This window comes from Fistularia commersonii, chromosome 14, assembly GCF_037954325.1.
Source record: "Fistularia commersonii isolate RoL2024-O1a breed Wild chromosome 14, RoL_Fcom_v1.0, whole genome shotgun sequence".
In the NCBI taxonomy this organism is placed as follows: domain Eukaryota; kingdom Metazoa; phylum Chordata; class Actinopteri; order Syngnathiformes; family Fistulariidae; genus Fistularia; species Fistularia commersonii.
In genome coordinates this window covers 5,765,257-5,788,484 of record NC_141297.1, presented here as the reverse complement: position 1 = coordinate 5,788,484, position 23,228 = coordinate 5,765,257, and the positions used below count along the sequence as shown (strand labels likewise).

Below are 23,228 nucleotides of genomic sequence, written 5' to 3'. Positions count from 1 at the left end.
GTACTTAATTTCCAAGAACTTAGGATTTCTGACGTTTTTTTCATGTTTCCAACATTTTTTTTCCACCCCTACCACACATTTTCTGTGATATATCTCTGGAGTCTGTATGATGTAGTTATATATAATAACTTTAAAAACTGTTGGAAAGATTAATTCAGACAGCAGACTAACTTCTACATTCTAATGAAATAATAAAAAAAATATATAAAAATATATTTACCGGGTTAACATGATTAATTGTACATTGAGGCAAAATTGGGCAGTGGCAAATCTGATGGACTGCACAAGCTGAGGAGCTATCTCAGACATCTTGTGCTCATAAGAATGAGAAAAAAAAAATCACAAGTTATCTGGTTTCCGAGATCTGTTGTAACACGATGACATTAAGACTCCATGCATGTCATAGAGGACATCAGATTGTCTGGAGCAGCTGATACTGGAAACATTTACACATTTACTCAGTTGGAATGTAGGCAAGCTTATTATCAGGTAAATAACCACAAGGTATTTCCAAAAACACTCATCCCGGGGGAACATCAGATGTCGAGGCAGATCAACTCAATGTGTTATAAGATAATTAGAAACTAAAATGGAAATAACTAGGTTTGGGACTCCCCAGCAAAACTGCCCACTCATCCAAACATCGACTCAAACCTTGAATTTGTAAAAGCTGATATTACATTTTAGTCGGTGGTAGTTCTAAAGAGAAAAGAAAAACAACTCCCTTACAAAGATGGCTGTTCAGTTTCATAGACAAATAAGAGTAAAAATTACATTATGTTGTGCATCATAGCAAAATATAGATTGCAGTGTTTATTGTGGGTGTGCAAATGCAGATGAGACTCTTTCATAAAAGCAGAAACAAACAAACGCTATGATGCACAGAAACATTTGAACATTTGACGGACTCGCAGCCGGTCCAGTTTGTGAAGTCAAAGCCGTGGCAAGACATTGATGAAAATTCTGAAATAATGAGTAAACTTCACATCTTAAAGCCGTGCAGGTCAAACTTTGCTCATTCCACATCATGAGCGGAGCACAGAAGAGTCTTTTTTGTTTATTTCACAAAAACACATAAAAATGGACTTATGAAGCAGCAGCATTGCATTTACTGCTCTTTGGGGTTGCAGGGGGCAGTACAAACTGTAACTTTCATATGTTACTCAGCACAGTCTTCACCGATAAATCGGCTCGCTTCTCCTCAAATCTAAAATTATTCAGCAGAAACAGAACACTTGACGTCCAGTGTTGGCGGGTATAAATCCAGTGTCAGTATTTGTTGATGCCAAATATTCGTACTCCATGAAACTGAGGCAGCTTTGGGAGGAGGACGCTCAGCAGGGAGCTTGTGTTAATTAGGAAGTGCGTGGGGTCATATTTGGTGTAGAAACTGGCGAGCATGTACCTGTGGCGAGAGAGAAACATATTAAATCAAACATCAGTAGGTCTGTAAAACTTCTAAGAGGACATAATGCTCCATCAGCCAGTGGGGGACTTCATTCAGGTATGCTGTTACAAACTGTTATCAGCACTTGTTTTTTTTTCCCCCAACAATTTAATCTAAAAGCAGCTCAACAATCTTTATATGAAAACCAAAGTCATATTTGAAATTCATTTTTTTTCATAGCGGAAAAATTGGTTAATCATTTTCACATATTTTTCAAGATGCATGGGAATCCTGCTGATGTAATCACTTGAATGTTGATTTGGCCTGGCCTCCTCAGGGACTGGTTCAATTCATAGTTACAGTGGGGAGGATGTAGTTCCATGCACTGATGAGACATCCGTCCCATTTATCCAACATACAGGTTTGACCATCAACTGTACGTTCAAGTTTTGTTTGACGTAAATAAGTGTCTCGGATCCACCTGAAGTCGTGGTGATTCCTACAACATTCTGGCCGTAACACACGGAAATCCCATTCCTAGTCTACTCACAGAATAATTGGTGAGATGGTAAGAAATTTACGCGACGCTGTGAACTGGACGCCATAGTCCATCTGTTCCCAGTGTGTGAGCAGGCGTGCTTTGCCTTGATCTGGCGTCTCAAAGGGAGTTCCCTTCACTGTGTGCAGGAACAGGTACATCACCTGCCGGGGAACAAACACAATCAGGACCAAGTACCAGAAAACACATAACCTCATTGATATCTGGTCTCACAGGGGCCTCGTGCGATGGACTAGGCCATCATAGGTAGAGTAAAAGTTTCAAGTTTTGCTTGACACTTTTAGCTTTGCACCATCCAGAATGCACTGGGAGGAAAAAAAAAAACATGAAAATAAAAAGGGGACAAAAATGGTAACCTAGATTCTGCATATGTAGACCCAGGATCAGGTGAGTAATTTGTCAACTGACAAATGGAGTTTCTTCAACATACAGGCTGAGTCATGAAAATTGTCTAAATGTAAAGGGGAAATCCAAATTTTAGAAGCATGTAAATATGATTCATGATCTATGTCCTGGCTCAATATAGGGCTAATGTAGATCCCTCTAAATAAATCTAACTGCTGAGGATTTGTGGCAATTTATTCCAACTGACCAGGTTGTGGATAACGTTAGTGAGGGTCCAGACGAGCGGCACGGTGAAAAAGGGAATGCTGAGGAGGACGATATGCAAGGCGACGGTCAACAGTAGGTATGTGAGCCATATCCCTCGACTGTTCATCACCCGTGTGTTGGGGTTGACCTCGCTGTGAGCCACGCCAACATTCATCTCCTAGAAAGAGGACCAGGATTTTATAATAAACAGGCAACCAAACAAAACACAAGGGCCGTTCTCAATATCGATACAATATTGTGACATCTGCTTAGGTTGGATAATCAAACTGGAATGTCTTACAGTATTTTATTACCAGTGTTCTAATAAATAGTCTTGCAGATCTCTTTCTATTTGCTATCTATTTGATCTAAACATTGCATTTTAGACAAAGTATAACGTAGAGCTTTCCATGTATTATAAAAAAAAAAACTGAAACAGAGCTGTGCTTCCTTCATTTGTGATCAATTGTTTGCATATCCTGTTTATTTTCAAGTTCAATAACTAATCAGCCCATTGAGACAAGATGTAAATTGGACAAATTACTACTAACCCAGTTCACTGTGAACAAATCCACTGACCCAAAATAAATAACACCATGAATGTCTCATGTTTTTCTTCTCTGCAACCTGCAAATACTTCTTCTTTTGTTTGGTGCTTTCCATTCATGGGTCGCCACAGCGAATCAACCTTTTCCATCTAACCCTATTCTCTGTGTCCTCCTCTCTCAAACCAACTATCTTCATATCCTCTCACGACATCCATAAATCTTCTCCTTGGTCTTCTTCTAGACCTCCAATTCCAGCATCCGTCTACCAATTTTTTCCACTATCCCTCCTCTGTACATGACCCAACCATCTCAGCCTGGCTTCACTGACCTTCTCTCCAAACATCTAACATGTGCTGTCCCTCTGATGGACTCATTCCTGATCCTGTCCATCCTGGTCACTCCAAAAGAGAACTTTAGCATCTTCATCTCTGCGACCTCCAGCTCTGTCTCCTGTCTTTTCGTCATTGCCACTACCATACACTGTATTCTACATTCCTTTCATTCTGGCTGATGGTCTTCTATCGCCTTGAACTTTTCTCCACCCATTCCAACCTGCTTGCCTATTCACCTCTTTTCCACACTATCCGTTGTTCTGGACTGTTGACCCCAAGTAATTGAAATCCTCCAACTTCTTGATCTCCATTCCCTGAAGCCTCACCGTTCCACTCAGGTTCCTCTCGTTCTCACACATATATTCTGTCTTGCTGCGACTAACCTTCATTCCTCTCCTTTCCAGAGCATACCTCCACACAATAGTGTTTAAATTTCTTTCCCTGTCATGAGACTACTTTAAATCTAAGACAGAAACAGCATCCAGCAATGAACAAACCACTTCGACTGGATGACTCGTCACTGGGGGCGATTCCAGCAAAATCATTTTATCAATCAATTAACTGATTCCCTTAACATTTTCTATTTACTATCTACATATCTGTGCCCAAATTTTATGAATGAGTTCGTCATTGAAGGGGGGGGGGTGAAATGCTAATCGATTTATCGGTTAATCGATTGAACGCAGAACAATTTTAATAAGGTTTCAAATATCTGATTTCTATGCTTTCTATCGGGAGTTTCAATCAATATGAGGGATTATCACATAATCAAGCCGATACAAGGCCGTTTCACGAAGAAGGATTAAAATAAGAAAAAGAAACAACAGTTTGCAATAGATAGAACACGCTTCGGGGGTAACTCCGCCCGTCTGAAACGCGCTGGGTACCGAAACAGGCGCTCCCTCTCACAGGAACAAGCCACTTCTAGCCACAACATTCGGACCCTAAAACAACTCGAAAAAACACGGAAACCGCGCTTAAAACGGCGAAATTACATTCCCCCCCCCCCCCCCCCACAAGACAACCCTACAGCAGCTCACACTTTTACAGCCTTACTCTCCAAACCTGGTAGATTAGATTAGAAGAAGAGCTAGCTAAGCTAAAATTTCCTATCCACAGTTTAACACGCTAACTAGCTAAAAGTTGCGGCTATTTTAACGGCTCGCAGGCAGCGGCTAGAAACTGAACTAGAGTTAAACGACGGTGGCAGTCAAAATTAAAACATTTTAACAGAGGTGAGCCAGGACCCAGCGGCGTCTGTGGGGTTAGAAAACTACATTTTAACGATGCAAACTTTTACCTTTCCGTTTTGTCGTTGCTCACCAGGAAATTCCTTGTTTTTCCGTTAACCCCGCCTTCTGAGGTCGGCTCCTCTGACATTTGCCAAAACTGCAGCCTAGGATAAATAGCAATATTTGTGGATCGATAAGTCAAAAATGTATCACAAAATTAGCAGTTATGCCGTGACAAAAGAAATCAACATGTTAATTGGAATTGACAAGTACATAAATAAATTCAAGATTAGAGGTAAATAATAAACATGCTGTTACCAGATGTACAGAAGATGCAAACAGTACGGGGAAAAGTAAACAATACACAAAAATAGAAACAGTATTAGAAATGTAAGCAGTATTAGCAAGATTTGCAAGTTAACGCTGAGTGTGTCTTTGAGTGCGCACACAAAGTGCAAAGGCTGGTTGCAGACAGTTTAAATGGATGGTGAAGTTACATGAACAGTTGAGTGCAGCATTGGCTGTGTTTGATGTAAAGTGCAGAAAGGTCTGAGGTAGAGCATGGTTATTGATCCCGGTTCCTTGTTCAGGAGTCTAATGACAAGTGGCAAAAACAAGTTCTTAAGTCGTGTCGTTCTACATTTCACGCTCCTGCACCTCAGGCTGGTGGGTAGGAGTGTGAACAGTCTGTGTTGGTCTTTGGCGATGGAGGCAGCTCTCCTGTGGACACTGCGGTGGTAGATGCTCTGGAGAGAAAGCAATGAGGTCCCGGTGATCTTCTCTGCAGTCCTCACCATTCGCTGCATGCGTTTGCGGTCAAGAGCTGTGGTGCTGCAGTACCACACAGTGATGCAGCTGGTTAAGATGCTCCCAACAATGCACCTGCAACAGTTGCTGAGGATCTAAGGCGACATACCAAGCCTCCTCAGCTTTCTCAGCAAGTGCAGCTGCTGTTGAGCCCTCTGAACCATCTTAAGGTGTTGAGGAACCAGGTGAGGTCCTCACCAATGTGGACACCCACATTAAAACTGCTCAACCTCAAGACCTTGGATGAACATTGGCCGATCAGGTCTCCTCTTCTTCACGTCTCCTCTTCACGTCTGCTATCATCTCCTTTGTCTTGTCCTTATTGAGGGTGAGGTTGTCCAGACTTGCCGCCTCCATCCTGTAGGCTGTTTTGTCCTCGCCGTCTTATCACTGTGGCGTCATCCGTGAACTTCGGGATGATGATGTCCTCATGGGAGGCGACACAGTTGTGGGTGAACAGGGTGCTGAGGACACATCCCTGAAGAGGGCCCATGTTTGTGATTATGCTGGCCGAAGTCTTGTCAGGAAGACCAGGAATCAGTCACAGAGGGTGGGGCGCAGGCCAAGGCTGGATGAGAGCGTTGAAGGCGGAGCTGCAGTCCACAAAGAGCATCCTGATGTCTACATCAGGATGCTCACATCGTATGATTTTACGTAATGCATTTGCATTTTATTGCATGAGATAAGTATTTGATACATCAGAAAACAGAACTTAATATTTGGTCAGGAAACAGAACTTAATATTTGGTACAGAAACCTTTGTTGGCAGTCAGATGTTTCCTGTAGGTCTTGACCAGGTTTGCACACCAAGATTTTGGCCCATTCCTCCATACAAATCTTGTCCAGATCCTTCAAGTTTCGGCGCAGTCACTGGGCAATATGGACTTTCAGCTCCCTCCAAAGAATTGGGTGTTGGGTTCAGGTCTGGAGACTGGCTAGGTCACTCCTGGACGTTGAGATGCTTCTTATGGAGCCACTCTTTAGTTGCCCTGGCTGTATGTTTGGGGTCTTTGTCCATTGTGCACCAGCACCAGGGGACTTCGACACACTGGGAAGAGCAGGGAATCGAACCAGGAATGTTCGGTTTGATTGCTGCAGTTAATCCAGGCAATGAGTGGAGAACAGGAGTAGAGAACAGGAGTCCTCTAAACAAGAACTAATAGGTTTTTGAGAGCCGCAATTCTTACTGGATTGTAGGTGATCAAATACTTATGTCATGCAATAAAAAGCAAATGAATTACGTAAAAATTATACAATGTGATTCTCTCTATTTTTGTTTTAGATTCCATCACTCGCAGTTGAAGAGTACCTATGATAAAATTTCAAGTGACAAAAGCTGAAAAATCAGCAGTGTATCAAATGCTTGGTCCCCCCACTGTAAATTGAACCAGTCATTTTACTCTTATTTTTTACTTATTTAAATTTTTTCTTTTTTTTTTTTACTCTTATTCTTATTCACTGAGAAAAAAAAACACAATGTGTTTTATTGAGCCATTATCCTCCACCCCTGCTAAATACTTCCTCTGTGAAGTTTTCTATTTTGAAAAAACAAAAGGAAAAAACCGTAGTGGTTCCATGTTGTTGGGTTTGAATTACTACCAGGTGAATATTACATCATTGTTACCATCAGCTGGACTGACCACTTTTGCTACAATAAATACGCTGACATGAAGGAAGTGTGCAGGAAGCTGTGGAACTTTTAGGAAAGCACAACTTCCTCATCATGTCAGCATATTTGCTGATTTGGAAATTCATTCAAAAAAAAACAAAACAAAACTGACAGCCTTGAAAGCCTTCCTGTGAAAGGAGCTTTTCATAAAGAACACAGAGGCACAAATTTACATACCACAACATTCGTCATTGGTTGTTTTTGTTTCATTTTTATTTCAATTATTGATTAATCACTTGCATAGAATAACAACAGTGATCTCAATAAATATCAGTGAATAAATACAATAAATATTGTACAGAAATATCTTGGAATAAGTCAAATCCGGAGATAAAGTCTATTTAAGGACACGAGACCTTAAACAAATTTCTCAGTCTCATGTCTACTCTGAGTCCCTCAATTATGTAACGATTGCATTCGAATTTTACAACTTGTAATTTTACTTCCATAGAAGCAGTAGAAAAGGTAAGCTGTTTTAATAATTTAAGTAAATAGCTGTATTATTTTTGGTAGTTTGACGACAAATTTCAGCTACAATTTTTTGCTGATTTTTAGGTAATATCTCGGAAATGTCAATACGGCATATTGTCGTGATTTTGAAAGTAATGAAGGGAGATTGCTGAGGAACACATGTGATTATCAACTCCACTAAACAATGATTCAAATGTTGATAAAACAGACTTTTGGTTTCATTGGAATTACACTGCATGCACAGTAAAAAGAAAGGAAGAGTGGCAACTCAGCTGCACTGACACCACTAACCAATCTGAGCTGTTCCAGAGGCATTGATCAATGTGATCTTACAAAACAATGTTTTTTTAAAACTTTGCCACAGCGAACATTTCAACACCCCTGAGCTGAGCCAGCGGCGTGGCCTTTAGGGTTTCCCAGAGCGAAGACCCTGGCGGCCAGGACGGAGAAAGAGAAGAGCCTGTCCATGGTGTACTTGCACAGTGTATCATTTTCCTGGCTCAGTGTGGGGTTTCTCCTCTCTTCCCGCTTCTCCTGGAGAATCACAGCACCCATTTCAAATCTAAGCCTCACACCAGCACTTGGAAATTCTATTAAACTTTAGATCAGAACTTGTCGCAATACACAAACACTCACCAGAGACAAGGGAGGGCTGTCAGCCCCTACAGATTTCACACAATTTGTCATGTTTCCGTTCAGGCTTTGGAGCACATCCATAGCCTTCATTCGAAAATCTAAGCATCTTTCATCGCCATCCAACATATTCAAGACAGATGTGTAGTTTCTTATGGTATGAAAGAGTTTATCCATACATGTCTATGGGGAGAAAAAAAAAAGACAAAACCATTATCTCGCTTTCAAATCCATTGTAGCTTCCTTGGTTAGAGGTTATGATGCATATACAGGGCATGTTTGAGTTACTTTGACAATGACTCACCTCAGGTGTCTCCCTTAAGTTCCCAGGATCACACATGTCTTTGGTCTCCACCCAAGGCGGGGCGTTGAGGATTTTGGACACGTCTTTGGTGCCGTTTCGTGTCTATATTGCAAAATTTTACACATTTCTTTCCTTTTACCTCATAGTTTACGTCACCCCACCCAGTCAATGTGAAGACACTGCTACCAATGCGCTCATGTTTATTGTTTCAAATGAAGTGTACTTCAGTGACTTAAGCCTTTTTTCTTTATGACAAAACAGATGAGAGACTGACTCCCCACTTAGGTCAACCAGTGGAAAAGTTTTCCGAGCTCAAAAGTATCCGAGAAATTTTACAGAAGTATTCAGCTCTCTGTTGGCTCATTCGAGTTTCAAACATTAGAAATGTTTATGTGCAGAACTAATTCACGTGTTTAGCTTTTACAACTGGATCTTGGCATGTTTTTTGCCAAGGATGGCACTTTTAACCAGACTAAGTATCCGTTTTATAATAATAATAATAATAATAATAATAATAATAATAATAATAATAATAATAATAATAATAACAATAATAATAATTTCTGTTAACGCTACCAAAAATCATGATAATGATAATAATGATAATCATAATAAGCCCAATAAGCACAATAACCATCATAATATTACTCATAATCATAATAATCACAATAAACATAGCAATAATAACCATGACAATCATCATGTGTGATTTTTTTATATGTATTTATGTTTGTTGAACATTTGGGAGACAGTTGTACAGATGCTAATTTCACTGACAATTCCTGGAAAATTACAAGTTTTTCTGTTTGTACTTTATCCAAAAAATGAATCAGTGCATGAAAAAATCACTCACCTGGCGGGACGCCGTCCTGGCGATGCGGTTCAGCTCTCGGGAGCTGTCCCGCAAGTTTGCGCATGCGTCGTTCAGGTCGCAGGATGCGGCGGAAAAGAGCAAGAAAACGGCGGCCAGGAGGAGCATCGTGGCGGGCTCAGCTTTTGGGAGTGGCTCGGGGGATGGATGAAAGACGTCCTACTGAGCTGAACCTGCTTGTGTCGGGTTCATGATGAAGACCGGGCTTTTATTTCGACCCACGGTGTGTGAGTCACCGCTACCGGATTTTCCTAACCGTCTTTCAACAAACACTTGGGACTAACACACACACACACACACACCCGCGCGCTATAAATCCCTCTGCTCAATTTCACATTCGTTATCCACAAATAAATAAATAAATAAATAAATAAATAAGATGAAAAATAAAAATGGATTATACATATTTTCATGCATATGTGTGTGATGGGGAAGGTTTTTTTTTATCATCTAATAATGTCAAAGATTGGTGGTGCCTGAATATGCCCTGTTTTATGCCGTGGGATTTTTCTTGTGCAGCAGATGATAAGACTGTATCTATATCTAATTTCCTCATTATTAATCAGTTGTAGACAATGATGCGAAAAATGGCTAACCACAAAGGATTCTGATCGGGTCCCTCATTCGGATGTGTGGGGGAAGTGATATCATCAGTTGACTTTCTGTGAGATCATTGGCCATTCATGAAGATGGACAAACTTTCCATGTGTGCCACAATTGGTCCTTAGCTACCAAAGGGAAAATAAACCATACGTTACCACTGAATTAATTTCTGTTTTTCAGTTTTGAGATCTTGAGAAAGGAAATACAATTTATGTCCAAGCTTCCTTCAGCTTTTCCAACAATTCTATTAATTATTATTATTTTTGTTGTTGTTGTTGTTGTTGTTTTACGTTATTATTACCCTCACTTGTGTTTTCTTTTCATATTTATTCTTGTATTTCACAGTGATACTATTTCACAGTGATACCAAACCTATGACAATGGCATGAGTCGCTTACTTCTGTGGGGATGTGCTGGTAAAAAATTACACAGAATGCCATCACAATCATTTGAAAGACTTGTGTGATTGAATATAATGTTAGAATATTCCGTCATGATTATTATGCATTGTGTTTACATACATTCATTGTATTTACAGTTTATTTTGATTGTAGTCCTTGTGTGACGTGGGGATGCTCAGGTCAAGAGAGGGAGTTGCAAAATCCCCTATGTCAAATTATAGAATCTCCAACCTTACACCATTATTTCACCATCAATTGCAAAGACCGCTAAAATGCAACTGCGAGACCCCATCACGTGATGTCAAGCAATGCACTACCCCGTGCTTTTCGAATGACACCCCCCGTGGATAATCGACCAGAGCCAGGGGGTCAGAGGAAGTTTATCAGAACTTCTTCCGAACCGCGACTTCAATCAAAGCACGGTTTTGCACAGCCCAGGTGCTCACATTCCAAGAGGGCGTAAAACCAGGGGGTCAGGGGAAGTTCATCAGGATTTCGTCCGACCAGCGGCTTTGATCGAAGCGCAGTTTTACGAGGCCCCGCACCCCAGATGCCCGCACTCCTAGAGAGCGTAACACCGAGGGGGTCGGGGAAGTCATTATCATGACTTCCTCCGACCCTTTGGCCAAGAGGTATCGAATAAGCCTGATCTTTTGGATCGGGGCCAGAACTTCTTCATCTACACATTCGACTGGACGCGTCTCAGCGGGTGTCTAGAGGAGCCGAACGATCCTCGCGGGGTGACATTCATTCTGGCCCGGGATATCTCATAAGTGAATTTTCCTGACTTTGAATAAACCATTCTTGCTTGATTTGTTCCTGGCTGTTGGGACGTTTTGCCCTGAATGATAATCTGAACACACCGGGACAACAAAGTCCGGTTCCATGGCAGGAGCCACAAAAACGGACAATAATTTCATTGTTTGCAGGGGAAAAGAGTCAGGTGTCTAAATAAAGCAAAGGTTATTTATTCTGGTGTCAACAGCAGAGATGTAAATCAGGGTATAATAATTAGTTTGAGTTGAGAATTCTCCACAATGCTGACAACTGCACGACATAATTGGTTGCTTCACAACTATTTATGATTCCGATACTTTAGCCACTAAAATTGAATATGTTTCACTTTGTAAAACGGTGAGGAAATGGTTACGAGTGGATGCAACAAGCTAATAATCAAAAAGATAAAGACAGTTTTTCAAGTTTCCCAATTAATTTGCTAAAGCTAAATGTAAATAATACCTTTAGATCAGTTGGTGTCCCGATGAATTTAACTTCAACTTGAATGATAATGTAAATAGATAATTGGAAATATTTGATCTGTAGTGTTTAATGGTTGATTCCATGTTTTGTTTTTTATTTTAGAATTAAAAAATAGCGTATTTTCTACACTGACTCCTCGGCCCACTCCGCGGTATAATTGGGTGCTCAGATTACCGGGGCCGTCGATCTGCCCTTGAACGCACCTTCCGTTTGCTCCGGAACTGTTCGTGTGTTATTGTTGTGACTGCGGCGAGCATGGATGGTATATCTTACCGCAAGAATAGGTCAGTTTAAAAGTTCTAATAATATGCCAACAATCTGAGTCACTTTTTAACTTAATAACACACATTTGTTAGCCCTTTTGGCGGAGGACCTGTCTTTATATGTTGCTCGGTTTAGCCATAACAGTGCCTGTCTGGTTAGCGAGATGGCGAATCAAGCTAATTGTGCTAGCTAATATGGCTGGCCTAATAGCAACAGCGCTCCTATTATTCATGAATAAATATCAACATCTCTTTCTTACTTCGGACGTTTTCAACAACATATACATTTTCGTTACTGTCTTTGACTCGTTTTGGCTTTAAGGTTAGTTCCGAAAGTTAGCTAGCTAGCTAGCATTTCAACTTAAATGTGATATTTATTTTTGAGACTAGCCTCGTTTTAAACATACAGACATTAATATTATCTATAGGGAAACTCCGGGTGCATTTTGGTGCTTTTCTGACTTTGTCATCCACCCGTAGGTTGATTTAGCTGCACCTATGATGAACTTTGACGGCCTCGACGCTGGGATGGGTGAGTACTCCTCCAGCCTCCACGGCACTCTGGATGCAGGGATGGAGCCCTCCATGGACCCTCACATTAACCCCAGCCTCTTGCAAGGCGTTGAGCTGGACCCGGAGGCCCTGGCTGTGACTGTCCCTGAGCCTGTGCACCTCATGGAGGGCCTGTTCTCTGAGCTACACAGTGTTGTGTCAGAAGTTGGAATACCGGTCACTGCAACACATTTTGATCTCCAGGAAGAAATCCTATGGATGGGAAACCACAGAGTGAGGGATTTCTGTGTTTATTTCATCGAGGCTAGTTTGATTCTGGTATTTAAAGTATCAGTGGTCCTTAATGCCTGTGCATATCACCTTTTAGGGTCATGCAACCTCATTCTTTGGTCCTACAATGGGTCGCTACTCATCATTCCAAGTGCATTCAACCGATGACATACGGCACATTCAAAGTCTGGAAACAGGAGTGCTGTTCCTGTCTAAGGCCAACCTCAAGTGCTTCACTCGCGGAGGTTTAGTCATGTTCGACTATCCGTAAGACCACGTGTTGCTGTTTTTATGGTATCCACTCCATCTGTCAGTGTTTGTGATCATATAATCAAATGTTTTCTTATTATAGGATGGAGGAAGGAGCTGACATGCACAGTCTTCTCATGACCGACAACAACACCCTCCTTTTGGGAGGACTACAGAACTATGTTGTTGAAGTTGATTTAAATTCAGTACAGGAAACTCAGAAGGTGGGTGACTGGGACCTTTTTTCCTTTTACCAGCACAAGATGCTTTATCACTTGTAATAATGAAACCCTTATTGAAACTTAATGTTGACAAAAGCAAACCTAACTTGATCTCGTGCTGATGTCAAAGCTGGAGAGTGGAATTTACACAACTGGTTAGACAAGTTGTGTACACTTTTTTTCCTTGGCATCGCTGAGTGACAGTGGAATTCTGAAAATGTACAGAGGGGAATTAAACAATTTCAAATGATGTGAGACTGATTGGATTATTCATATCTAAAATATTATTTGCTGTCTTAATGTAATTCCAGTTCACTGTTGAGGTACCTGGAGTGGCAATAATGCGACAAACAAGTCGTTTCTTCTTCTGTGGTCACACCTCTGGCAAGGTAAGGGCTCTCCCGCTTGTGGTCAATGCTCTGGGTTCCAGTCTTCAACACTCACCCCCTTCTCCTGTTGAACCCAGGTAACCCTCCGCGACCTGCGAACCTTCAAGATGGAGCACGAGTTTGACGCCTTCTCCGGCAGCCTTTCCGATTTCGATGTCCACGGAAACCTTCTGGCCGCATGCGGGTTTTCAAGTCGGGGACTGAATGGGTTGGCGTGCGACCGGTTCCTCATGGTGTACGACCTCCGAATGATGCGGGCCGTCACGCCACTTCAGGTGCACGTGGACCCCCTCTTCCTGCGCTTCATTCCCACCTACACGTCACGCCTGGCTATCATCTCGCAGACAGGTATCAGCTGTTATGTGCAGCTATGTTTCTCTCGCATATTCTTCCAACTTGTGTTAAAGTGATCAATAAGAAGTACCTTTTTATACAAATTCATGCTTTTTAATTTTTTTCTCCAGGTCAGTGCCAGTTTTGCGAGCCTACTGGACTTGCCAACGTGGCAGACATTTTTCACGTCAACACCGTGGGCCAGTTGCTCATGAGTTTCGACGTGTCATCCAGCAAACAAGCTCTCGCCTTCGGGGACTCCGGTGGATGCGTGCACCTCTGGTCCGATGCGCCGGAGGTTTCATTCAACGACTATTCTCGTGAGACGGACTTTGCACTTACTTGCCTCGTGGACACGCTGCCTCAGCTCGACTGGAACCACGACCTGCTGCCGCTCTCCCTCATCCCCATGCCACTGACAAGCACAGAGCCGTTGCTGTCGGACTGGCCCGCCGTACTGGCAACGCCGAGCCCCAGGTAACATGGAGCCAACCAGCTGTGAGCCTTTTATGAAATGAGCCTGTGGATGCCGTATGAGAGAAACAGAAACTTTATCGTTGTGTGTTTAAACTTAGGTCCCTGAATCCCATAAAAAAAACACACAACCAATGCCAAGCATCTTTACAACAAGACTGGGGAGTCATGACATAATTTTCAATGATATGATAAAATTTAAAAATGATAGTCAATAAAATGGCCTAGTTTTGCTATATTTGCTAAACGGTAGAAAAAGAAACCTCTATTTTTTTTAATGATAACTCATTTTGAAAGTAAGTATAATTAACAGGAAATTAACCATGGTTCATTTTAAAATTTATATAAACATAAATACATTTATATATATATATATATATATATATATATATATATGTGTGTGTGTGTAACTAAGCATTAATCAGCCAGGCTATATTTGAAAAGAGGGAGAAAATAACCTGAATGTGAAATTGGACCAATTGGAATTTACTTTCGAGAAGAAATGGAATTGTTCTTTTTACCTTTTGGTTTATTTTTTTTTTAAATGCACATTTCCGTCTAACCACCGTTTCAATATCATGAATGGCTTTGTTTCTTGTGTGACGGTGTGATAATTCCCAAAGCCACATCTCTTCCACGTCCTGCGTAATTTCACACTGTTCCTGGTACAGGGCATAGTAATTTACATGCCTGTGGCGGTGTCACACCACCAGTTCTGTGTGAACACACACAAAAACCACATCGGGCTGGCATGTGATCGTTGCTCCAGCTACACTTTGGAATCTCAGTTAAAGAAGTAGAAAGAAAAAAAAAAGTCCCAGCTCTCCTATATGTGTACCCTTGCACCTTATCTGATTTACAAAACATCCCACAACAGGAGCTTTATTGACTTCTGTCTGAGCGACGAAAAGAATGGGCTGTTGTTTAAAACGCAGTCCTCGACCAGCGTCGTATAGGCCACAAACTGGCCGGGGAAGTCAGAGCCGGACTGCCGCCAAGTTCTGCTTTTCCTGAGAACTGCTGACAATAACAAAACGCTATATTGAGTGTGAAAACAGATGACCTCACTTCTCTGTCCGGAGAGGCGCTCCGGTCCTGCTGAGAAACCTAATTTTTTTTTTATCTATGGTTAGTTGGTGCTACTGACTTCCAGGAGGGATTTCCTGGTTTTATTGATTAGTCACAAGGGTGACTCACACAGCAATTTGACACCTAAAGTGTGACGCCATTCAGACAGGTCACTAGTCATTTGCACCGTATCCATAACTACTCTGAATGCTTCCTCGTCAGAGTAACTGAAGTGAAGATAATAATTTTGAAAGTTTCTACGGCTTTTCCCCTGAGCACAGAATACAGGGCTCACAGTGGGGCTGTCTACACCTGCAGGGAGCTGGACACTGTCCGCAAAAATTAACCTCCGGTGTTTTCAGTGTATTTGTGCTCTCAAGGGAACATATAACTTACGCTGTCTAAGGTCACAAATCAGAAACACAAAGACTTTGCTGAAGGCTTGTAAATGCTGCAGATGAGCAAATGAAGAAGCCATTCTAAATCATTGAAAGCAAGGTTTGAATTAGGTTTTTGATATTGTCTGACCTTCCAAATATATATATTTTCATTCATATATAAATTTTCTTTTCATTAATATTTCGTTCCTAATTCTGATTTTTTTCTTCTTCTTTTTGGATTTATTTTCATGCCTGGTGTCAGAAGAAAGGAAGCTGAACTAAATGTAATCTTAGATTTGGCATTGTCCCATAATTTGGACATCAGTTTAAAAGATAGACGATGTAAACACTGACCGTTTTTGTCAACTCTTGGTTCTTCCATAAACCATAAGAGCTGCCATGCCGGGGCGGGGTGGGGTGGGGTGGGGGGGGGTGATGAGGGTGGGCTAACTCCTCAAAACACTTGGATGGTCAGTGAAAGTCTGTAAAATGGAATGACGTGTTTTACAGACGAGCTCCTCCCGTCGACCCGGAGTTCCTGCGCACGATGAAGACTGTCGGATTCATCGGTTACGCGGCGAATCCTCGCACTCGCCCCCGAAACCAGGCACGTCAGAAACAGAAGGAATACGCACCAGCATCTGCTCGGCTCACACGATGAGACGTCAGCTGACCGATGCATTTTTGTGTTCTCAGGTTCCTTACAAACTCAAAGACGTGGAGCTGGATTATGACAATTACAACCAGGTTCCCGAATCGCCAATTGGACGAGACGAAGAGCCGCACTTGTATATGGTGCCTAAGAAGTACAGGAAGGTGAGTCAGGGAGTGTTTTGACGCAACCTCGACTCGACTAGATTTGAAAATGTCCGGCAAGGATGTCTCGCGATCAAAAATTTGTCAAAGTTGGCACTGAACCCCGTGAACAAAATTTGACACTGCTACATTATTGGATGATATTTTCATTTTATTGAAAGAGCCATGTTTCCTCTCTGCATTGGAACAGGTCACTATTAAATACTCCAAACTGGGCCTGGAAGACTTTGACTTCAAGCATTACAACCGGACCCTGTTTGCTGGCCTGGAACCTCACATCCCCAACGCCTACTGCAACTGCATGATCCAGGTTGGTGATGTAGAACTCATCCCACAGGCTTTGTAATTCTTTTACTGGATATTTTTCTTACTCTGCTGTGCCATTGGTGCTCAGGTGTTGTACTTCCTGGAGCCGATCCGGTGTCTGGTGCAGAACCACTTGTGTCAGAAGGAATTCTGTCTAGCCTGTGAGTTGGGCTTCCTGTTCCACATGCTGGATTTGTCCCGAGGAGATCCGTGCCAGGTCTGCCGCAACTCCCCTCGGGTACAAATTTGACCCATATTTTACGACAAATAGGAGTTCTCAAATCTGCGTCTCTCTCTGGCCTCCCCTCCCTGAAGGCCAGCAATTTCCTCCGGGCCTTCCGCACCATCCCCGAGGCCTCGGCGCTCGGCCTGATCCTCGCTGACTCTGACGAGCAGACGGGGAAGGCCCGCCTCGGTCGCTTGATCCAAAGCTGGAACCGCTTCATCCTCACGCAGCTTCATCAGGAGACGCAGGAGCAGGAGGGCCCGCAGGCCTACCGGGGAGCCAGCAGCAGGTCAGTCAGCTCGTCTTCCGCGCTCAGTAAATCACCCGCCTTCAGTTGACAGTTTGAACAACCAAAAAACCCAGTACATGAATCGGAGGTGTCACGGCGGAGTGTCACAAATGTAAAACTGAATTTAGATTATTTTTCACCAAACTCCCCTCAACACACAAAGGGGTGATACACCCAAGAAAAATTAAACTCAGAATGAGAAGTTTTTCCTTTTTTTTTTTTTTTTTTGAAGTGGAAAAGCCAAATTGAATCCAAAGTGCTAAAGTTGCTCCTGAAGCCAATGACCTTCAGGGCCCCCGTATTTTGCCACATTGAAAATGTCATTAGATTGAAGTAAAAGAGGCATGAATGGCTGCACTGTTGCAGAGACCCTTGTTCCTCCGGATCTTTCTCCATCTCCTGGTACCTTTTTGTTAATAACAAGTCTTCAGTGAGCGTCTTCGTCGTTTTAGCCTATCAACCTGTCGCTGGCACCTGTGGACAAGCCAGTGTAAAATCAGGCGCTGTCAGTTTCAGAGTTGGATTCAATTTCAGCTGCCACATATTTTGGTTTTGTGCGCCCCCTAGAGGCAGCTTGCGCACTCCTATATGTAAAGCTGGTGAAGGTTCTTCTCTTATCAACCAAGTGTATGCGTGTCTGTACCACAGCTCCCTGGGCTCCTCCGGCGAGTCGGTCATCGGCAAGCTGTTCGGATGCGAAGTGGAAAATAGCAGCTTGTGCCGCTGTGGCAAAGAGACGGTGCGCTCCTCCCTCACCCTGCTCTTCACCATGCACTACCCCGAACAGAGCTCCCATGGTAAGTGTGGCCCACCACCTCCCCGCTGCTGGGACACGCCAACGGTTTGCAGTCTGGTCCCCACAGAGAAATAATTCTGTGCAATATTTACTGACAGTATATTGCTACGCAGTCTAATAATAATAACCAGGAAAGTTAACTGAGACCCAGTGATTATTTAAGATGACAACCTGTGCACGGAAGTGGAGTATATATGGAATATACAGTGTGTGTGTATATATATATATATATATATGGAGTATATAGATAAGGTGAGATAAAACTATTAATCACGAAGGAAATTTTTGATTCCAAAATTGAAAAGCTAAGAGTAGCATTGCACATTGTATAAAAACACATTATATGAACTTCGCATATTCTCATGGTACTGAAATTGATGTTAGAAAATAATTTTCCCATGATGTTGAAAGTAATATTGCACATGGACTAAAAATGAAAAAGTAATGTTGTACATGATACATAAAATGACGTTGCCTAAAAGTGCACATAGTACAGTGGGGTGTAACTGTGATACGGTGATGACAAATAGTGATACCGCCATTACTTTGGTATGTTTTTGGATACATGGCTTATCGTCCCCGCTGTCCATTCTAATTTGGCAGAGAAGACGATGAAGGAGTATGACTTTGCCGAGATCCTAAAGAGGAGCATCTGTCTGGAGCAGAGCACGCAGGCCTGGTGCGAGAACTGCGAGAAGTATCAGCCCACGGTGAGCGTGACGGCTGCGACGAGCCGCGAGCGTGGCACCAGGCTGTGTCCAAGAAGAACAAACACCTTATCCATTTCTATTTCGGTCAAAAAAAAAAATAGAACTATCGAGTGATTCGGGTTATACGCTGATGTCTAAAAGCTGAAGGAGGGACCGTGAACCGGGATGATGAACTGAGCGTGTTTGTGTGCGGCCGCAGGTCCAAACCCGGAACATTCGATGTCTGCCGGACGTCCTGGTCATAAACTGTGAGGTGAACTCGGCTAAAGAAGCTGAATTCTGGAAGGTGCAGGCCGAGGTCGGTGGGCATGTTCTTCAATTTTTCCACTTTTTTAATTCTGTCATTCTTTGCACGCCGGCTGCACTCACAGTTATTTGTGTTTCCTCTCACAGTATGCCTTCAGTAAAGCCATGCAGAAGGAGGCAACGCAGCCTGTAAAACCCAAAGAGCCCCCGCCGATGCCCACCGAGTGGTGCCTGGAGTAAGAACCCCCTCAGAGCTAGTGACCTATTGACTTAATCCGCAGTACGATTTTTTTCTTTTTTTTTTTTTTTTTTTTTTTTTTATAAACTGCATCTTGTTCGCTTCGGAGCAGCGGGGAGGACATCTGTAACATGGATGGCTTCGTCTTCGACACCCGGACGGAGGACCTGAGGCACATCTGGATCCCGCTGACCCTGAAGATGTCTATCAGCAAGAACCAGGGGCTGGAGATCAGCAGCTGGCCTGAGGGAGAGGAGGTGAGCAAGGTTTTTTTTTCGTTTTTTTTTTTTTTTTTTTTGCAGAGAACGCTCTTTTTAACCGACTTAACTCGGCCCCTCCGGCACAGCTGACAGCGGCAGAGGAGGCGGACGGCGCCTGCCTCTACAACCTGGTGGTGACGGTGCCGCACATCCTGGACACGCGCGCCGGGGGGAACCTGGTGGCCCACATAAAGGTGGGCGAGACGTACCACCAGAGGAAGGAGGTGGGTGAGGTCGGCATTTGAAAACCAGCTTTGTATTATGAAAAAATGCATTGAAGGTCCGCGTGCAAAGAAACCGCGTCACCGAATCCGGAGTTTGGTGCGGCTTCATCTGACGAGGATCCTGATCAAGTCCTGCGTGTGTGTTTGTTTCAGGGAGTCACACACCAGCAGTGGTATCTGTTCAATGATTTCCTAATTGAGCCGATCGACAAGGTAAATATTTGATGGCTCAAAGGAGTCTATTAATGCCCGCCGCCGTTTGAAGAGGCTGTTTGTTTTGTTCTGTCGAAGACGGAAGCGGCGCAGTTTGACGTAAGCTGGAAGGTCCCAGCCATCTTGTATTACGCCAAGAGGGACTACCATGGCAAATACGACCTGCGAAGTGAGTCCCTGGGGGATTGTGAGGGGGGGTCATCCGTTTCCTTTCACCCGCCGTTCGTCCGCTCACGCCCTCCTCCGTCCGTCACAGTCAAAAACCCCATCGACGCCAGTGTGCTGCTGACCGAGGCCTCGCTGGCGCGTAAGCAGAGGAAGAGTCATGCCACCTTCATCCCCCTGATGGTCAGTGAGATGCCGCAAGCCGGCGATCTGGTGGGGCTAGACGCCGAGTTCGTCACTCTGAACCAGGCGAGTTGCTGTGTCTCACACACACACACACACACACACACACACACACACACACACACAGAGTCATGCACAGTGTTCCTTCTCAGGGGGTCTGACATTTACATACTGTAGTATGAATAAATAACTTTTCAAATAATTATACTGGATTATTATATTGGATTATTTTCCCAAGCAATGAAAGGTATGGAGATTAAAAGCTACAAAAGCGTCACATTAAAAAAAATCCAAATTAGACAAAGTGTAATGATGGGTTTTTAATTTCAGTTCTATCTGTATCATTACAGTATTTTTCAACATTTGAATTGTAATCTATGGGATTTTTTTTTTCCCATGTCCTCCTCACTAGTTAAAAAAAAAGTCCTAAGACTTAATTGTATAATTTTCAGTGTTTTTCTCTTTTGACTTTTGCGTTTCCCTTTGAAAAAAACACGAAGTTATGCAAACAATTTTGTACAAGGCAACAAATGAATTCATAACTCACGTGTGCATGCAGGAAGAGGCCGAGCTGCGAAGCGACGGCACCAAGTCCACCATCAAGCCCAGCCAGATGTCTGTCGCCAGGATCACCTGCGTGAGGGGCCAGGGGCCCAACGAGGGCTTCCCCTTCATCGATGACTACATCTCCACCCAGGAGCAGGTCCGTGTTGGTGGGGATGAAAAACAAAGAGGGTTATCTTCAAAGAATAGAAACGGATTTGAATAACAATTTTGAAAAAACATACCTTGTGCTTCTTAAACTTCTTAATCCGCTGTTGACGCTCGTCCACGTAGGTTGTCGACTACCTGACTCAGTACTCGGGCATCAAGCCGGGTGACCTGGATGCCAAGATTTCCTCCAAGCATCTGACCACTCTCAAGTCCACCTACCTGAAGCTGCGTTTCCTCATCGATACTGGAGTACGCTTCGTGGGTCACGGCTTGCAGAAGGACTTCCGGGTCATAAATTTATTGGTATGCTTTTCTGCTGCAATTTTTGTAGTCAAGATTTTTTTTCTTTGGTAGCCTGATAGAGAGAAAAAGTAGAGTGAAAACTTATTTATGTGTAGCGCCAATATGGGAGACCTTCTGCTTTGACCCTGGGTATGAGGGTTGGGAGGGACAGGAAAACAATCTCTTACTAATAACAGTACCGCTGATGGTTACATAGCTGAAATGATACAATAATAGCTGTAATATTAATAAAAGAAGTGGCAATGGCAGACACCTTGCAAAATGCTGCTGTAGATTATATTTTTTCCTTTTTTTAAGGTGCTTAAAGACCAAGTGGTCGACACGGTCTATCTTTTTCATTTGCCCCGTAAGAGGATGATTTCTCTGAGATTTCTGGCCTGGTACTTTCTTGGTAAGTAAAACAAGTTTTTGTTTTGCTCTACTTTTGTTTCCAAATCACTTTGTTGCAGTAAGAATTGCATGCCATTTGGTAAATATAGATTTAAAGCTGCCTTAAAGAAAATAAACAAAACAATGAATGAAGAATTCAGAGCTGGATTTGCAGTTAAGAAAATACAGTGAATTTACAACACAAGTGTTGACACCGAAACGTCAGAATTCCTGATGATTCACGCGGCTTCGTTTGTTTCAGACCTCAACATCCAGGGGGAAACGCACGACAGCATCGAGGACGCTCGCACTGCCCTGCAGCTCTACAGGAAGTACATCGAGCTGGGCCGCGGAGGTGGGGCCGACGAGGTCCGCAAGGTCCTGAAGGGGCTCTACGAAAAAGGCCGCCAGCTGGACTGGAAAGTTCCGGATTCAGACGCTGGAGATGGTCAAGGTAGCCCAAAAAGTAAGAGAATCACACGGACCAAGGTTGCAGGCACTGGCTGTTTTGATTGCCATCAAATCAGAATCAACAAGTCACTTTAACAATGTGCTTCCTCTTATAGGTGCTGCCGTGTTTCCCTCTGTGATGGGGCTCTGAGCCGAAACGGACCCCTTTCTTCTGAAATCACATTTTGCACTTTGGGTTTTCTCGTGCAAATTTGTGTTTCAGGCTGTAAATGTTTTAAATTATTCTTTCATTTAGGAAAGGATTCTAAAAAGATGTTTTTGTATTTTATAAGTCTTTTTTTATAAACAAAATAATTGTTTTTTTTGTGAATGTAAATAAAGAAATAAATGATCAAAGAGCACCTCAGGAGAACTATATTAAATGGACGCGACAGAGCAGGTCATAAATATTCATGTCAGATCTGACAGCAGCCAAAAATTAATTGAAACGTTGAATGTTTCAAATATTATTTTGAGAACAACTTGAAAAATTTTACATAAGAGACTGATCTCAGTGTTTTCCAACAATGTGATTGTAGCGTAATCTGTTATTATAGTTCAACACCTTTTATTTTGAAAAGCAACTCGGAACGTTTCCGGATGCAATGCCGGATGTAGTACGTGTTCATTAGTTTTAGCTTGTTATGTGAACGCGGGTCGAGGCGGAAGTAAAACTTAGTCACACTAATTGCTTTTGAATCGTTACGCCCCAAAACGACACTAAGTAGTTTCCAATTTATATTTAACTTATATGTCTTGTCGCTGATCTTGTCTAGTTTTTGACTATTCCTCTATTTATTATTCTCCCTTCATTACATCCGGAACTTTTTTTGCTTGTTTAAAACGAAAAGTCATCGGCTATTGGAAGGCAACTTTTTCTAATTCTTCCTTC

The 23,228-nt window shown here is 42.7% G+C and overlaps 3 protein-coding genes across 5 annotated transcripts; 1 reads left to right on the top strand and 2 right to left on the bottom strand.

The window, feature by feature from the left end:
• Positions 1-435: 435 nt before the first annotated feature.
• ormdl2 (ORMDL sphingolipid biosynthesis regulator 2) lies at positions 436-4,756 on the bottom strand. 2 transcript variants are annotated; one of them, XM_086159757.1, is made up of 4 exons: positions 4,718-4,756; positions 2,539-2,715; positions 1,938-2,089; positions 436-1,405 (listed from the first exon to the last, which is right to left on the bottom strand). In XM_086159757.1, the coding sequence occupies exons 2-4, from the start codon at positions 2,710-2,712 to the stop codon at positions 1,270-1,272; spliced, it is 462 nt and encodes a 153-aa protein (XP_086015883.1). In that variant the 5' UTR covers positions 2,713-2,715; positions 4,718-4,756; the 3' UTR covers positions 436-1,269. The 2 variants fall into 2 exon arrangements, with proteins under 2 accessions (XP_086015883.1, XP_086015885.1); XM_086159759.1 differs by lacking the exon at positions 4,718-4,756 and adding an exon at positions 3,089-3,220.
• Positions 4,757-7,405: 2,649 nt separating this feature from the next.
• Positions 7,406-9,555, bottom strand: LOC147227067 (uncharacterized). The gene is made up of 4 exons (XM_086159794.1): positions 9,387-9,555; positions 8,534-8,635; positions 8,233-8,412; positions 7,406-8,130 (listed from the first exon to the last, which is right to left on the bottom strand). Exons 1-4 carry the CDS (start codon positions 9,510-9,512, stop codon positions 7,969-7,971), a joined length of 570 nt encoding a protein of 189 aa, XP_086015920.1. The 5' UTR covers positions 9,513-9,555; the 3' UTR covers positions 7,406-7,968.
• Positions 9,556-11,883: 2,328 nt separating this feature from the next.
• pan2 (poly(A) specific ribonuclease subunit PAN2) lies at positions 11,884-23,082 on the top strand. 2 transcript variants are annotated; one of them, XM_086159730.1, is made up of 27 exons: positions 11,914-11,952; positions 12,412-12,463; positions 12,551-12,717; positions 12,812-12,981; positions 13,067-13,187; positions 13,496-13,573; positions 13,651-13,921; positions 14,038-14,383; positions 16,339-16,435; positions 16,525-16,644; positions 16,835-16,954; positions 17,039-17,167; positions 17,266-17,465; positions 18,114-18,262; positions 18,865-18,971; positions 19,171-19,269; positions 19,365-19,453; positions 19,568-19,712; positions 19,802-19,939; positions 20,093-20,152; positions 20,231-20,321; positions 20,409-20,566; positions 21,060-21,203; positions 21,338-21,517; positions 21,815-21,908; positions 22,149-22,352; positions 22,453-23,081. In XM_086159730.1, the coding sequence occupies exons 2-27, from the start codon at positions 12,430-12,432 to the stop codon at positions 22,485-22,487; spliced, it is 3,546 nt and encodes a 1,181-aa protein (XP_086015856.1). In that variant the 5' UTR covers positions 11,914-11,952; positions 12,412-12,429; the 3' UTR covers positions 22,488-23,081. The 2 variants fall into 2 exon arrangements, with proteins under 2 accessions (XP_086015855.1, XP_086015856.1); XM_086159729.1 differs by having other exon boundaries at positions 11,884-11,952; positions 12,412-12,717; positions 22,453-23,082.
• Positions 23,083-23,228: the final 146 nt, after the last annotated feature.